Source organism: Macaca mulatta, chromosome 9 (assembly GCF_049350105.2).
Source record: "Macaca mulatta isolate MMU2019108-1 chromosome 9, T2T-MMU8v2.0, whole genome shotgun sequence".
Classification (NCBI taxonomy): domain Eukaryota; kingdom Metazoa; phylum Chordata; class Mammalia; order Primates; family Cercopithecidae; genus Macaca; species Macaca mulatta.
The window spans coordinates 133,566,207-133,579,441 of NC_133414.1; the positions used below are offsets into that span (position 1 = coordinate 133,566,207).

The 13,235-nt window shown below is 44.1% G+C and overlaps 1 protein-coding gene across 15 annotated transcripts in view; it reads right to left on the minus strand.

Moving 5' to 3' along the window:
• Nucleotides 1-773: 773 nt before the first annotated feature.
• FGFR2 (fibroblast growth factor receptor 2) overlaps nucleotides 774-13,235 on the minus strand; it is a 122,766-nt gene continuing 110,304 nt past the window's right edge. For 10 of the 15 annotated variants that reach the window (XM_077947654.1, XM_015148337.3, XM_077947653.1 and 7 more), the window contains 5 exons: nucleotides 10,830-10,952; nucleotides 9,875-9,945; nucleotides 7,916-8,053; nucleotides 6,200-6,305; nucleotides 774-2,458 (listed from right to left, as the gene is read on the minus strand). In XM_077947654.1, the coding sequence (XP_077803780.1) occupies nucleotides 2,294-2,458; nucleotides 6,200-6,305; nucleotides 7,916-8,053; nucleotides 9,875-9,945; nucleotides 10,830-10,952 (603 nt within the window). In that variant the 3' untranslated portion in view covers nucleotides 774-2,293. Of the gene's footprint in view, nucleotides 2,551-6,199; nucleotides 6,306-7,915; nucleotides 8,054-9,874; nucleotides 9,946-10,829; nucleotides 10,953-13,235 lie in introns of all 15 variants that reach the window. The other 5 variants (XM_077947657.1, XM_077947655.1, XM_077947651.1 and 2 more) reach the window with 1 other exon arrangement.

Below are 13,235 nucleotides of genomic sequence, written 5' to 3' on the forward strand. Positions count from 1 at the left end.
AAAATGCAGAACCAGGACCCCAGGCCATTCCCCTGATGGCTGGTTCCACCACCATGAATGGCATCCAACACGGAGAAGACCCCAAAGACAGCACTCTACCAATGGCCCTGTAAGGTTCCAAGAGCCTGGCTGAAGTGCAGGAGAAGTTGGCCTGCGTTCAACTCCCTTTCCCGCTGCTGCTGAGGCTGGCAAGCCGATATAACAGACCCTTAAGAGTCACAGGTTTGCATTTGTTAACTGACAAGCAAAACTCCATTTCCCTCTTCAGATCGTTGGTGGTATGAACATAAATAATTATTCAAACATGTGTCCAAGGTTTCTTTTGGAAAATTTGAAGCAAATCCTTCTCTCCATACATCACAAAGAAAACAGCCTAAAAGGTTCCGAAGTCCCCAGGATTCAGATGTTCTGAACGTCTTCCCTACTCAATACCTGTCATCCTTAGGTCACCTCCCAGTTTGCAAAGCTCTCTACCACGTGGCTCTTCATTTGCTCCTCTGGGGAACTGGTAGGGCTCAGAAAGGAACGATGATTCCATTGAGGTACCAGTAAGCAACCCAGCCAGGGCTCCAACCAACCGATTCGGATTTTCCACTGGATCAACCTCAACCTGTCACAGGTACTGCTGGTCTCAGTCAAGCCCTCTGGCAAGTCACCCCCGTGTGCAGCACATAAGACCCTTGGCAGCCCTGCCCTTCCTGCATACACAACAGCACTCAGTCAGCACCTCCAGGCACAGGAAACCATTTGGTAAGACACGAGTATTAAAAAAATAAGTTGCATGACATTTATTTTGTCTTGTTAACATTAATATCTGTAGAAACATTTTTATTGTCAGTATAAAAATTAACAGGTTTTATTAAATACTTTCTCCAATTTTGTAACACATAAGATCAGTATAATCTGCATTCATCTTGCATGGCTATTGCAAAGTGAGTTGGTGTTTCAAAAGCAAAACACAATACTTTAGGACAGAAGGAACAACCGCGATTATTTTGTCTGATGTAGGTATGAGGCTGGATCTTTTGGTGAGGTCCTGCCAGAATTAGATGAAAGCAATCCCTTAAAAAGATGGACGTATCCCCAAAACTCTCAGCAGAACAACTCTTGTGTTTCAATTTTCTATGATGGGACTTGAAGATCCTAGCAGGCGTCTCTAACGCCAAAGAGTCTGGAAGCCATTATCAAAATTCACTGAAGAGAATACAGGCTAATCTGATTAATGTGCAACTCAGAAGCAGAAGGCCAGCTGCCAGAGAGAAGCACATTCTGCTATCATCTCAACTGAGGTCTGTCCTCAAGGAATGGATTAAGGCATCTTTTAAGAGGACGCTGGTACCATTTGTCTTGGGAAGTCCAGTTAGACATTGCGTTGACGTAATGACAGGGTTGCACACCAAAATGAAACACCTTCCTATGAATGGGTTCTTTTAATATGGGGCATTTAGGAGGTCTAAGAACAATCGTCTGACAGCAGCATTTAAACACAAATAAATCAAAACTTCATTTTCCCCAAATTAGTCATATATTGTAAATATTTCTCTTTTCAAAGGATCTGATAGCTAGTTAAGTCCAAGCAATAGATTAACTAGTCTGCTGTGCTGCCTGCATAGAAATGCCACTTAAATTACACAAAAAAACTATAAATGATTAATTGTTTTGTATATTACCAATTCATTAATAAATTAATGTTATACCATTTTCCCTGAAAGCAAAAGTATTTTTCCACCTCTGCTCGGTGAAAATTAAGAAATTCTGTGTAAGAACAGCATTTAGCAAATAGCTATTAAAAAAAGAGAGACCAATTTTCTAGGTGCATTGGGACATCCATTTAAAATCAATACAAAAAATAATTCCTTGTAAATATATAATATATATTTATACATAATTTGAATATATTTACATACATCCAGCACCTATATACTGCGTTTGTGCTCTGTAAGTGTGTGCTGACATAAATCTTCTCCAATTATTACAAAATTAACAAGGAAGGCAGAACATATGTCCACCTTGAGTCCGACTGGTCCACAGCCAGTACGCGCGGCAGGTGAGAGGGGTTACGTGGTGGCTTGTGGCAATCCACTGCTTCAGACACCTTCTTCTCCTCCTGGTGAAGATTACAAGTTTTCAACTGTATAAATCTTTACACGTATGCCGATTACTTTTCCAATTATTTACTCCTCTGATCCATATATACAAGCGGAGACAACAAGCTCTGGGAGGCATGGTCTCCCTGCTCAGTGTAGCTAGGTTCCCGGTGCTGTCCTGTTTGGGGACAGGCAGACACAGTCATTCATGTTTTAACACTGCCATTTATGTGTGGATACTGAGGAAGGCATGGTTCGTAAGGCATGGGGTCTGGAGAAAAAACAGAATCATCTCCTGAAGAACAAGAACTTCTTGTGTCAGGGTAACTAGGTGAATACTGTTCGAGAGGTTGGCTGAGGTCCAAGTATTCCTGAAAGAACGGAAGAGAAGAGTTTTATTTCATCTTGTGTCAGGATAACAAGGTGAATATGGTTCGAGAGGCTGACTGAGGTCCAAGTATTCCTGAAAGAACGGAAGAGAAGAGTTTTATTTTAAACACAAGCTCTTGAGATGTGGGTACCGGATGCGGGACAAGACAGGAGACCCCCAGAAGGTGAACAGAGACTCAGCCCACCTGAATTCCACAAAGACCTCCCCGTGAGACCCACGTCTGATGTACTCCAGGCTGCCCTTAGCTTTTCTCTTGAAACCCATCATAAATCAATGATTGGCAGGTAGAGAACAATAAAACCTAGTTGAGCTATAGGTGCCGGGCAGGCAACTCGACTTCACACGGACCTAAATGACCTGCTGAATCGACACCACCTCCTCGCTAAAGCCCTTGCTTCACATGCGAGCCCCAACAAAATGAAAACCAGGAACATGCTGTGGGTCCCCAGGCCCCCTTTAAGTAGTTGAGACCATGAATATTTATTTTCTGAATTACATTTTACTATTGTAGTTTCTGGGATAATTGAAGGGGAATACTTCTTCATTCACTGGGTAATTTAACACATGTAAGTCATTACTCTCAGAAGCTCTCTGGGCCGAAAATGTAAACAGGTTCAAAAAAGGCTTGGATATACTCATGTATGTTAAATCCATAATGCGCTGTTAAAGGAAACTTTAGGAAAATACAGGTTAAGTTTCAAAGTTTTGAAGGTTTGAGATTCAGAAAGTGTCCTCTGCTCCCCAAGGCATCCAGTGCTGGCTGCAAAAAGCCCTCTGGGTCACCCCAGGATGACACTTCCCCTGACTTGGGTGCCCACGGACTGCTTTGTATGGCCTGAGGGCTAAAGATGGTCTTTAACATTAGTAAGTGGTCAAAAAAAAAATCAAAAGAATAATAATATCCTGTAGCATTAAAATGAATAAAATTTATATACAATTAGAGAAAATTCCAATTTCAGGATCCATCAAATTGTACCAGAAGACAGACTAGAACGCATCTATCAGATGTGTTAGATCTTGAACTCATCTACTAGAACACATCTATTTACATATTGTCTGTGGCTACTCTGGGGCTACAGTGGCAAAGTTGAGACAGAGACCATAGGGCCCGTGAAGCTGAAAATATTTACTCCTTGGCCCTTCACAGAAAGCAGTTGCCGACCCCTTTTCTGAAGCTATGAAAAGCTTTCTAAACTGGGAGCCTGTGGGTCTCTCTGCCTCCACTGGGCTGGCACAGTGGGGCCGTTCTGCTCACACATCCAGAAGCCAATGACTATTCTATGACATGTGGTTTTGCTGAGAAGGGGCAAAAAGTGCAGACCACAGCACAAACAGCCTCAGTGTTATCAGAAAAGAGCCCATGGAATGTTGGCAACTAGACATTTTTAAAGACACACACACACACACACACACACACACACACACACCCTATAATTCATCACCAGGGTTGGCAAGAGAAAGAGTCCCCATCCCAGAAGGGGAATGTGTCAGTTCCAACAACATCAGCATTAACCACACAACTGGAAACAAACACGCCCACCGCATCAAAAGAGAACTTTTTGCTTACAATGATAAAAACGAAATTTTGTCCTAAATGGAACCATTTTTCTTGAGCATATGGTAATGATTTTCAGAAGGAAAGAAACTTCGATTTTTTATATCCGTCAGACAATATGGCATTCTGCTTTTTTATTTTAGGATACTAGATACAAATTTCAGTATGAACGGACCCACTCTACATGTCAACATATAAATAAATCACTTTGAGCATAGACATGAGATTAAAATAGAACTTTAGTGCTTTTCCCAGTTTTTTTGTTGTTGTTGTTGTTTTGTTTTGGTTTGGTTTTTTTGAGACGGACTCTCGCTCTCACTCTGTCGCCCAGGCTGGAGTGCAATGGCATGATCTCGGCTCACTGCAACCTCCACCTCTCCAGTTCAGGCGACTCTCCTGCCTCAGCCTCCTGAAGTAGCTGGGATTACAGGCGCCCACTAACACGCCCGGCTCATTTTTTGTATCTTTAGTAGAGACAGGGTTTCACCATGTTGGCCAGACTGGTCTGGAACTCCTGACCTCATGATCCGCCCACCTCGGCCTCCCAAAGTGCTGGGATTACAGGCGTGAGACACTGCGCCTGGCCAACTTTTCCCAGTTTCTAAATGAAGCCATAAACTTTTCAGATCTGATAGGAAAAAAATAGGGATATCAGTAGATTCCAAGTCCACAGTTAAAGGAACTTATACTAGAAACAACAATTTTGGCAGAAGAAGAAAGGTGGTTTCTTTCCCCCCTTGAACCGTTCCTTTCCTTTCAACTTCTGAAGGTCAGCTGTATTCATTTAAACGCAATCTCTTCCTTTATCCAGCGCAGGCCACAGTCAGACCATAAGATAAAGCTGCTGAGTTAAGACTTCATATCACTACATTTGATTATTATTTTTTAAGAAATCACTCTAAAACTATTTTCTAAATCAGATATTAAGTGTATTATTTTCCTTCTAAAATATTTGGGGGACCTTAATATTTTTCTTGTTGAGACAATTGCATGGTTTGGAGTTAGTTTCCCGTGTAAAAAAACACTATTGTGCATCCTCATTAAATATCTCCAAACACATTCATTAACAATTTCTCTATCTTAAGATTTGACTGGACTTGATGGGTTTAACATCTTTCCTGCTCAGAGCATATGCTTTCCATAATTATAAAAGGCACTCTATCTGCATATTGAAACAGCCACTAACATGGCTAAATTTGGACAATGAGTGACAGACGAGTGTTTCTTTTGTTGGCAAAGATCATAAATTATTACTATTTTTTTTGAGATGAAGTCTTGCTCTGTCTCCCAGACTGCGGTGCAGTGGTGCAATCTCAGTCACTGCAACCTTCGCCTCCTGGGTTCAAGTGATTTCCCTACTTCAACCTCCTGAGTAGCTGGGATTACAGGCACACACCACCACATACAACTAATTTTTGTATTTTTCGTAGAGATGAGGTTTTGCCATGTTGGCCAGGCTCGTCTCAAACTCCTGACCTCAAGTGATCTGCCCACCTCGGCTTCCCAAAGTGCTGGGATTACAGGTGAGAGCCACTGCACCCCGCAGAGATCATAAATATTTTAGGGAAAATAAATATTTTAGCAAAAGGTACATGTTTTTATGTAAAAATCATGTAAGTTGCTCATAGAAAACAGGGTATGTTTACATACACCTAGAAAGAGGCTGCAAGGCACATACCATTACCGACAGGATCACATAGGATAGTATTGTGGTAACAGAAGCTGGCGTTACAAAACTTCGTTGTATTCCATCAAGCAAATGATGAGAACGTTATCAGTTCACCCACTAATGACCAAAGCACAGAATCAAACTTGCACAGGAATCCAAGCTCTCTCCCATGCACACCAAAGTCCTGCAAGTGAATACTGCTTCCCCTTTCCCACTCTCCCACACACGTCCCGGACTGCTCCACCAGCAGCTACACTGAGGGCGGCCTCGGGGATGTCCCTCTGTCTTTGGTTTCGTGAGTCAGAACTCACAAAATGAAGTTCTGAGAAAAATCATGATTTCAGAGGAACCCATAGCTGAACTATCTGACCCCTATGGAAAAAGAATAAACAAGACCACAGACTCCAACCAACAGCCAACAGGGGAGTGTGCGTGTAAAATGCTATGTGTCTCACAAGCCAACCAAGGACAAGGGGCTTCTGGAAGGAGGTTCTTACCTCATTGGTTGTGAGAGTGAGAATTCGATCCAAGTCTTCTACCAGTTGCTTGAACGTTGGTCTCTGGGAGGGCACCGCATGCCAACAGTCCCTCATCATCATGTACCTGGGAAAATTTGATTTCCTCGAATTAATTTCACACGCACTAGGTACGTGGCTATAGTCAGTTTTAATAGGCAATATGGGGACGTGTTGTAAATTAGGAAAATGTATCAGAACTTTCCAGGCAACTAGATTAGGAGGTCATGAATCACTTTCCCAAGAGCTTCCCTGCCAGTTCCTCCAAAAGGCACTTTGACTTACACAAACAGCACGTAACCCAAAACATGTTAGAAAGGCATCTAAGCCATCAAGAAAGACACGTCTATGTTTTTCCCTGGTATCCCTGGGCCACAGTGACATCTCACAACGGCATCACACCCTAAAGATGCTTTGAAGGCTGAAGGAAAACGCGTATTTCCATGGGCTGGTCTCCAGTCTTCCCTCCCCGACACCCTTCCCTGCACCAAAGCAGCTCTCCTATTTATCTGCCCAACGCTTTGGGTCTTAATGATTGTAGTTGACAAAGCTTCCTGAGTTTAAAAAAAGTAAAATAAAATTTGAAAACTACAACTTCAATTTTTTTATGAATTAATCTGCCACCACTGGGCAGCACACTAACTTCCTGATTAACTCTTAGATAGGCCTAGCTTCCTAGGTCTTATCTTGATTACGGGTTTCGACAGATCCTCTATGTTAAAAGAAAAAAACAAAAAACCAATAGGAATGACAAAGAGCACAATAAATGCCTTTATATAATATGCTATAAAATGTGGCCATTCATCAGACATCCACAGTACACCGAAAAGCACTCACGGGATTACTGATATAAAATCCCCATGAAATGATACACAATAGACCGCAGTCTCTGGGACAATCACTCTTCTTAGTTAATCCTGGAGGGGTTGAGGCAGGAGGCAGAGAGACTCCTTTCAAAGCACTGATTCTATCGCACCAGGCACACGTCACCAACACAACATAACTCTACTTAAAGTGTGAGGCAGGTTTTGCTAGAAACCAGCTCATGGTTTTATAAGCAGATCTGGTGCTCTAAGGAGGGTGCCTAGACACATTTTCAATTCTCTGCACTAAAACACAAGTGAGACCTAGGTAACCAAACACGAGTTCCTTCGCTCTGAGGAAATGTGGTTGGCGTCAATCTGTAATGGCAATTTTCAATGGTTCAAGAAGTTCCGGAAATACCGATTCACCACTGGCCACGATGGGGCCAGGCGGGGGCCAGGCACAACCACTGGGGAAAGGCTGTGTTGGTTCCTTAATCCTACACCCTGCAGGGCGGCCCTGCGGCTTTCTAGCTTGTTTCCTGACCCGCGGGTCTTCCTGTCCCTCCACAGGAGACTGCAGAAGGCACAGCACAGTGGCCCAGGAAGACCATTCTCACTGGCTCTGCAAAGTCAGGAGCCCTCAGCCAGTAAGCCAGACACCCTCTGATCCAAAGCCCTCTCCATACTCAGAATAATGTTCTTTCTCTCAGACAAGTAATGGTTGTCAGTGTTGCTATGTATCCCAGTTCTGGATTGAGCCCAGAGAACTTCAGCCATTCTTCTTAGAGCATGTTTAGGAACTAGGGGCCTTTAAAAATGAGGTACATCAGGAGAAGTATTAACGGCGTGGCAAGTCCACTGTGGCACCGGCAGGAAACACAGCAGCCCTTACAGTTCGTTGGTGCAGTTGGCTGGTTTATCCATCCTGTGTCCTTCCTTCAGCAGCTTAAAAAGTTCCTCCACGGGAATCCCTGGGTAGGGCGAGCCCCCTAAAGTGAAGATCTCCCACATTAACACCCCGAAGGACCAGCTGCAACAAAAGGAGAAAGCACGGCATTACTAACCCATCCATGCTGCTGAAACCTAAACATGCCCAGCTGAGACATAAACACCTCCTCACTTCTGAAGTTCAAAGACAAATGGGCCCTCCTGCAGTTCATCCTACGTGCTCTTTCCTGCCCCGCAAGAGCATCCCCAAATGATGATGACACGGGGATGTGCTGATGGAATTTTCCATCAATAGACAAAAAGGCAAACTGCCATCACTCTGGAACAGAGCTGCTTGTCTTAACTGTGGTGTTAGCAATGCAAGGATCTCGGTTTCTCAGTTTCAAAGCCTTTACACTCCTTTCCGACTCCCTATGTGCCTGACCCAAGGGTTGTGATCTACCAGGATGGGCAGCTGACAGAATAAGGCCAGCAAGCCAACTCTGCAGGATCACAGCTGCCCTCTGTGGCCGGTGGAACATCTGCTGCACAGAGGCTCTGGAACTTACTAAGATTGCAAAGGCAGTCAGCGCAGGGCTGGGGTTAGGATGAGGAATCACATGCCCCAGATGAGCTGCACACAACAAAACTGAACACATCTCACAGGCCACAATTTATTTACACTTGACTCTTCAGAGACTTGGGACTTCCTGCGCCAAGTTCAGGAGACTCAATCTCTGGGATGAGCAAGCTGAGAAAGCCAGGCTTAGCGATGCCATGGGCACTCTGGAAACTCACCCTTCTGTACTCGATGGCAGTGAGTTTCACTCCACAGTTTTCTGTGGAGCAAAAGCAGCAGCACAGGACAGGCAGAACAGCCTCTGTGCCTCCGATGCTCACAGCAAAAAGGGGATCGTAATGTCTCCTTTTTTAGGATTGTTGAGAGGACCAACTATGGTAGCACAGAATTAATGCCTACCCAGAACTCTTCCTACTCATACACATAAAAAATAGTTTGATTTTCTTTTTTTCCCCCAGAGTCTTGCTCTGTCGCCAGCCTGGAGTGCAGTGACGCAATCTCAGCTCACTGCAACCTCTGACTCCCGGGTTCAAGTGATTCTCCTGCCTCAGCCTTCCAAGTAAGTAGCTGAGATTACAGGCATGCACCACCACACCCAGCTAATTTTTGTAGTTTTAGTAGAGACGGGGTTTCACCATGTTGGCCAGGATGGTCTCGATCTCCTGACCTCATGATCCACCCGCCTTGGCCTCCTAAAGTGCTGGGATTACACGCATGAGTTACCATGCCTAGCCTTCAACTGAATTTTCAAATCTAAAATGTCAGTTGGAGCCTGACCCGAATGGTTTTATAAGTGTATCACAACAGAAATATTCTTCTGTGTTTCTAGAATGCTATCAAGTATGCCAAAGCAAGACCAGACCTTTCTGTTGAGGGATAAACACAGACAGTAGACCCTGCGGAGGTCCCCAGCCTAGACCACATCTCACTCAGCTCCACTCTTTAAGGACAAATCTGGGTTAGAGGGAAATATGACAAACTATTCTTAAGTGGGAAAAGCTCCAGGATTATTCCTTTAATGGCGTGAAGAATATGCCAAGAGCTTGGCGAATTAGATATTGGCTTTGTAGTTGCACATCCATGAATATGTTCAAGGGAAGGACTTCCGCTCTGGCAGGAGGAGGTCAGCGGTTCCACCTCCTGTGCTCTTTGAAGCCAGGCAGATTAGTAACAGAGCATTGGTTATCAGCCTACCATAAAATCCGTCCTTTCTAAGGCCGGCTCCTGCACCTTCTATGAATGTGTGAAATGCAGCAGCCACCAAAGAAGGAAGAAAGGCAAAATACATACAGTATTTTTGCAGCTCAAGCCCAGGAAGAAGTCAGAGAAAAGACAGTTACTCACACATCACTCTGATGAGTGTATACTCTATCAAACAGGGCTTCTGGAGCCATCCACTTGACTGGAAGTCGACCCTGAAAATGCAGAAGAAAATGTAAAAACTAAATATATTAAAAAGAATTTATCTTAGCAGGCTTAATAGGGCTGTGCCCTGTTTAAGAGCTGATATTTTCATGGCTTTTACTGGTCAGTCAATAGAGCAGAAATCAATCCCAATGAGGACCATATATAATGTGTGAGATGCACAGATTTGGGCCATTAATAAAATGCCATCTCCTTGGATTCTTTTATCTCCCTAGCACGCAGATCCTCCTTGACCAGTTATTAGGCAAAAATTAACCCAGTAACTTCCAAGCTCTAGTTTTTGCTATGAAAGTTCTTGATGAGAACCATAAGAAAATCCTAGTGGGCCGGGTACGGTGGCTCAAGCCTGTAATCCCAGCACTTTGGGAGGCCGAGACGGGCGGATCACGAGGTCAGGAGATCGAGACTATCCTAGCTAACACGGTGAAAACCCATCTCTACTAAAAAATACAAAAAGAAAACTAGCTGGGTGAGGTGGCAGGCGCCTGTAGTCCCAGCTACTCGGGAGGCTGAGACAGGAGAATGGCGTGAACCCGGGAGGCAGAGATTGCAGTGAGCTGAGATCCGGCCACTGCACTCCAGCCTGGGCGACAGAGCGAGACTCCGTCTCAGAAAAAAAAAAAAAAAAAAGAAAATCCTAGTGGCTGTTGATTATTCTGTATATAAGTGTTTCACATTTACTAAAATTGACATAAATAGAGGCTAAATTTGCATACTGAGAGTTTGTGAATAGGAAGGCAAAAGAACAGGAATCAGGGGCAGGGGAATGGGTCCCCATAGATCCCACCCAGCTCTCAACATTGACGGCCTTTCTCTTGGAACATTCTGAGCCCCACGCCCGCCCCCGCCCACTGTGTTACTGCCATCAACTTACATTGGTGGTCTTTTTGTAATAGTCTATATTGTTGATATCTCTGGCGAGTCCAAAGTCTGCTATTTTCATCACATTGTTTTCTGTTACCAAAACATTTCTGGCTGCTAAATCTCGATGAATACACTGAAATCAAGAAAGAACCAAAGGAAATAACAATTTCAAAACACCATAAGAACAAAAAGGAAATATGTTCATTTCTTAAAATGCAGCTAGAAAAGATAGCTGATGTTAAAAACCAGTTGCAGTATACTATAAGAAACAGAGTGTGGCTGGGTGCAGTGGCTCATGCCTGTAATACCAACACTTTGGGAGGTCAAGGTGGACGGATCACTTGAGGTCAGGAATTCAAGACCAGCCTAGCCAACACGGTAAAACCCCATCTCGGCTAAAACTACAAAAATTAGCTGAGTGTGGTGCTGCGCACCTGTAGTCCCAGCTACTCAGGAGGCTGAGGCATGAGAATCACTTGAACCCCGGAGGCAGAGGTTGCAGTAAGCTGAGATCACGCCATTGCACTCCAGTCTGGGTGACAGAGTGAGACTCTCAAAAAAAGCAGAAGGAAAAGAAAAGAAATACAGTGTGGCTCTAAGATCAAGAAGACAGGTCAACTGGGATCATCTGAGAGCCTGGAACACGACATGTATTTGTTTTGGAATTATAAATAAATAGAATGATCATTTTGAAAAGTGAAGGTAGACTAAATAACCATATTCCCTTTTATCTGCAATTGTCCAGCCACACCGGTGTCTTCCTTTCAGCTGCTTACAGATCTGTATCTGAGCATCCTAAAATACTTTCTCTCAACACTTGCTCTCCTGCCCTTTACACCTGAATTTTCAGAAACGTGGGTTAAAATCCAATATCGCATCTTCTTCATTCCTGGTCACTTCTCAAACATTCTAACCTGTGTTCTGCTCTTGCCTCACCTGAAGCCTATGAAGAACCTCTGAACTGTTAGATGCAAATGATGTCCTCCAACTCCTCAGTTGTTCCTCCTCTGTGGCTTCAGATGCTACTGATTTCTTGCTTTTTAAAACGGTCCCTCTGTTTAAGTTTTTTTTATTATTATTTTTTTTAAATGGAGTCTTGCACTTGTCGCCCAGGCTAGAGTGCAATGGTGTGATCTCAGCTCACTGCAACCTCCGCCTCCTGGCTTCAAGGGATTCTCCTGCCCCAGCCTCCCGAGTAGCTGAGATTACAGGTGCCCATCACCACACCCAGCTAATGTTTTGTATTTTTAGTAGAGACAGGGTTTCACCATGTCGGTCAGGCTGGTCTCGAACTCCTGACCTCAGGTAAGCCACCTGCCTCAGCCTCCCAAAGTGCTAGGATTACGGGTGTGAGTCACTGTACCCGGCCCCTCTATTTAGTTTTATCCCATCCCCTTCTCTCAGCTGGCTCTCTCTCTCTCTCCATATCCTCTCAGAATCTCTCGCTGGCTCTTCTCTTTTTCTGTCCCTTCCAATAGAGGAATTGTTCCATTAAGTTTATGTATTTCCATATATCCTCACGGCATTAATTCCAAACACATACAAAATATACACAAGTTCGCATCTCCATCCTGACCTCCCTCCTGAGACCCACGTTCTCATATTCAACTGTCTATGGGACACTTCCACACTGACGTTCCCTTGACGTCTCAAATTCAAGGTTTCAACTCCTATCCAATGCTTATCCTCTTTGTCTCTCTTAATCGGAGAGCTATACACCGGTATTCTTTACACATTCCTCCCAAGTCCTGTTGATTTCAACTCCAAAATGCCTTCCCATGTGTCCATACCATGCCTGTCCTACTGCTAGTCCCTTAGTCCAGGACATCTTCACTGTCTGCCCCTTCCCCCTGAGACTTCCACGCTGCCCATCTAGCGGGTCTCTACACTTCCAAACTTAGCCCTGTTGTACCTCCTCCATGTCCCATATCTAAGGTTCTTGAAATGACCAGTCATGTCCTTTTCTTGGCCTCTACCATGGTCAATGCCCGTCTATCCACATTCTCTGTCCAGTTTCTCCTAACACCTGGCCTCAGCCTGAATGTGCCACATACACTGAATCTAAACACTGAAATATTAAATATTGCTACACAACAGCTAATTTATTGTCCTGACACTAACTCTTGGGTCTCAGAAAGGTCTAGCTATTACGATTTTTCCTTCCTTCCTTCCTTTTTTTTTTTTTTTTTTTTTTTTTTGAGACGGAGTTTCACTCTTGTTTCCCAGGCTGGAGTGCAATGGCACAACCTTGGCTCAGTGCAACCTCTGCCTCCCGGGTTCAAGTGATTCTCCTGCCTCAGCCTCCCAAGTAGCTGGGATTGCAGGTGCCCACCACCATACCTGGCTAATTTTGTATTTTTGGTAGAGATGGGGTTTCACTATGTTGGTTAGGCTGGTCTCGAACTCCTGACCTCAA